Genomic DNA, 685 nt, shown 5'->3' on the forward strand with positions numbered 1-685 from the left:
CCCACCCTGCCCCTCCTACAGCTGCAGCCAGGGCTCAAGGGTGGGGAGAGCTGGAGCTCTGGGGAGAGGACAGAGAGAGGGGGTCACGGACTTGATCCCGGGGCACTGGCCTGACTCCTTCTGGCTGTGTGACTTCCGGCAAGTAACTGCCCTCTCTGGGCCACCGTCTGAAGGTCTTACGAGAGGGATGGGAACAGCTGATCATGGCAAGGCTCACTGCCAGTGGGAGAGGGGCCAAGCCTGGCCACGTCTGCCTACTCTCCCCTCCCTGCCCCTAGGTGCTGCCATGCCCATGACTGCTGCTACCAGAAGCTCTTTGACCTGGGCTGCCGCACCTATGTGGACCACTACGACTACACCATTGAGAACGACACTGACATTGTCTGCAGTGAGTGCCCCCCAGTCACCCCTTCCCCAGGAAAAGCCTGAACTGCCAGCCATCCCCCTAGCCTGTGCCGGGGGCAGGGCTGCCAATGAAATGCAGGAGGTCCCAGTAACTCTGAATTTCAGATAAACAATGAAAAGTGTTTTCATGGAAGTTTACACTGACTCAGTGGACATGAGTTCGAGTGAACTCCAGGAGATACTGAAGGACAGGAAGCCTGGCGTGCTGCAGTCCATGGGGTCGCAGAGTCAGACATGACTGAGCAACTGAACAGCAACAACAAATATCCTAAATACTGCG

At 57.2% G+C, this 685-nt stretch overlaps 1 protein-coding gene across 1 annotated transcript in view; it reads left to right on the forward strand.

Annotated features, from left to right (window-relative positions):
* The window catches only part of PLA2G2F (phospholipase A2, group IIF), a 9841-nt gene that overhangs the window by 5458 nt on the left and 3698 nt on the right, over positions 1–685 (forward strand). Inside the window, exon 4 of the mRNA XM_010830230.1 lies at positions 279–388. Within this exon, the coding sequence (XP_010828532.1) occupies positions 279–388 (110 nt within the window). The remainder of the gene's footprint in view (positions 1–278; positions 389–685) is intronic.

Source organism: Bison bison, unplaced genomic scaffold, assembly GCF_000754665.1.
Source record: "Bison bison bison isolate TAMUID 2011002044 unplaced genomic scaffold, Bison_UMD1.0 scf7180017864516, whole genome shotgun sequence".
Lineage (NCBI taxonomy): Eukaryota > Metazoa > Chordata > Mammalia > Artiodactyla > Bovidae > Bison > Bison bison.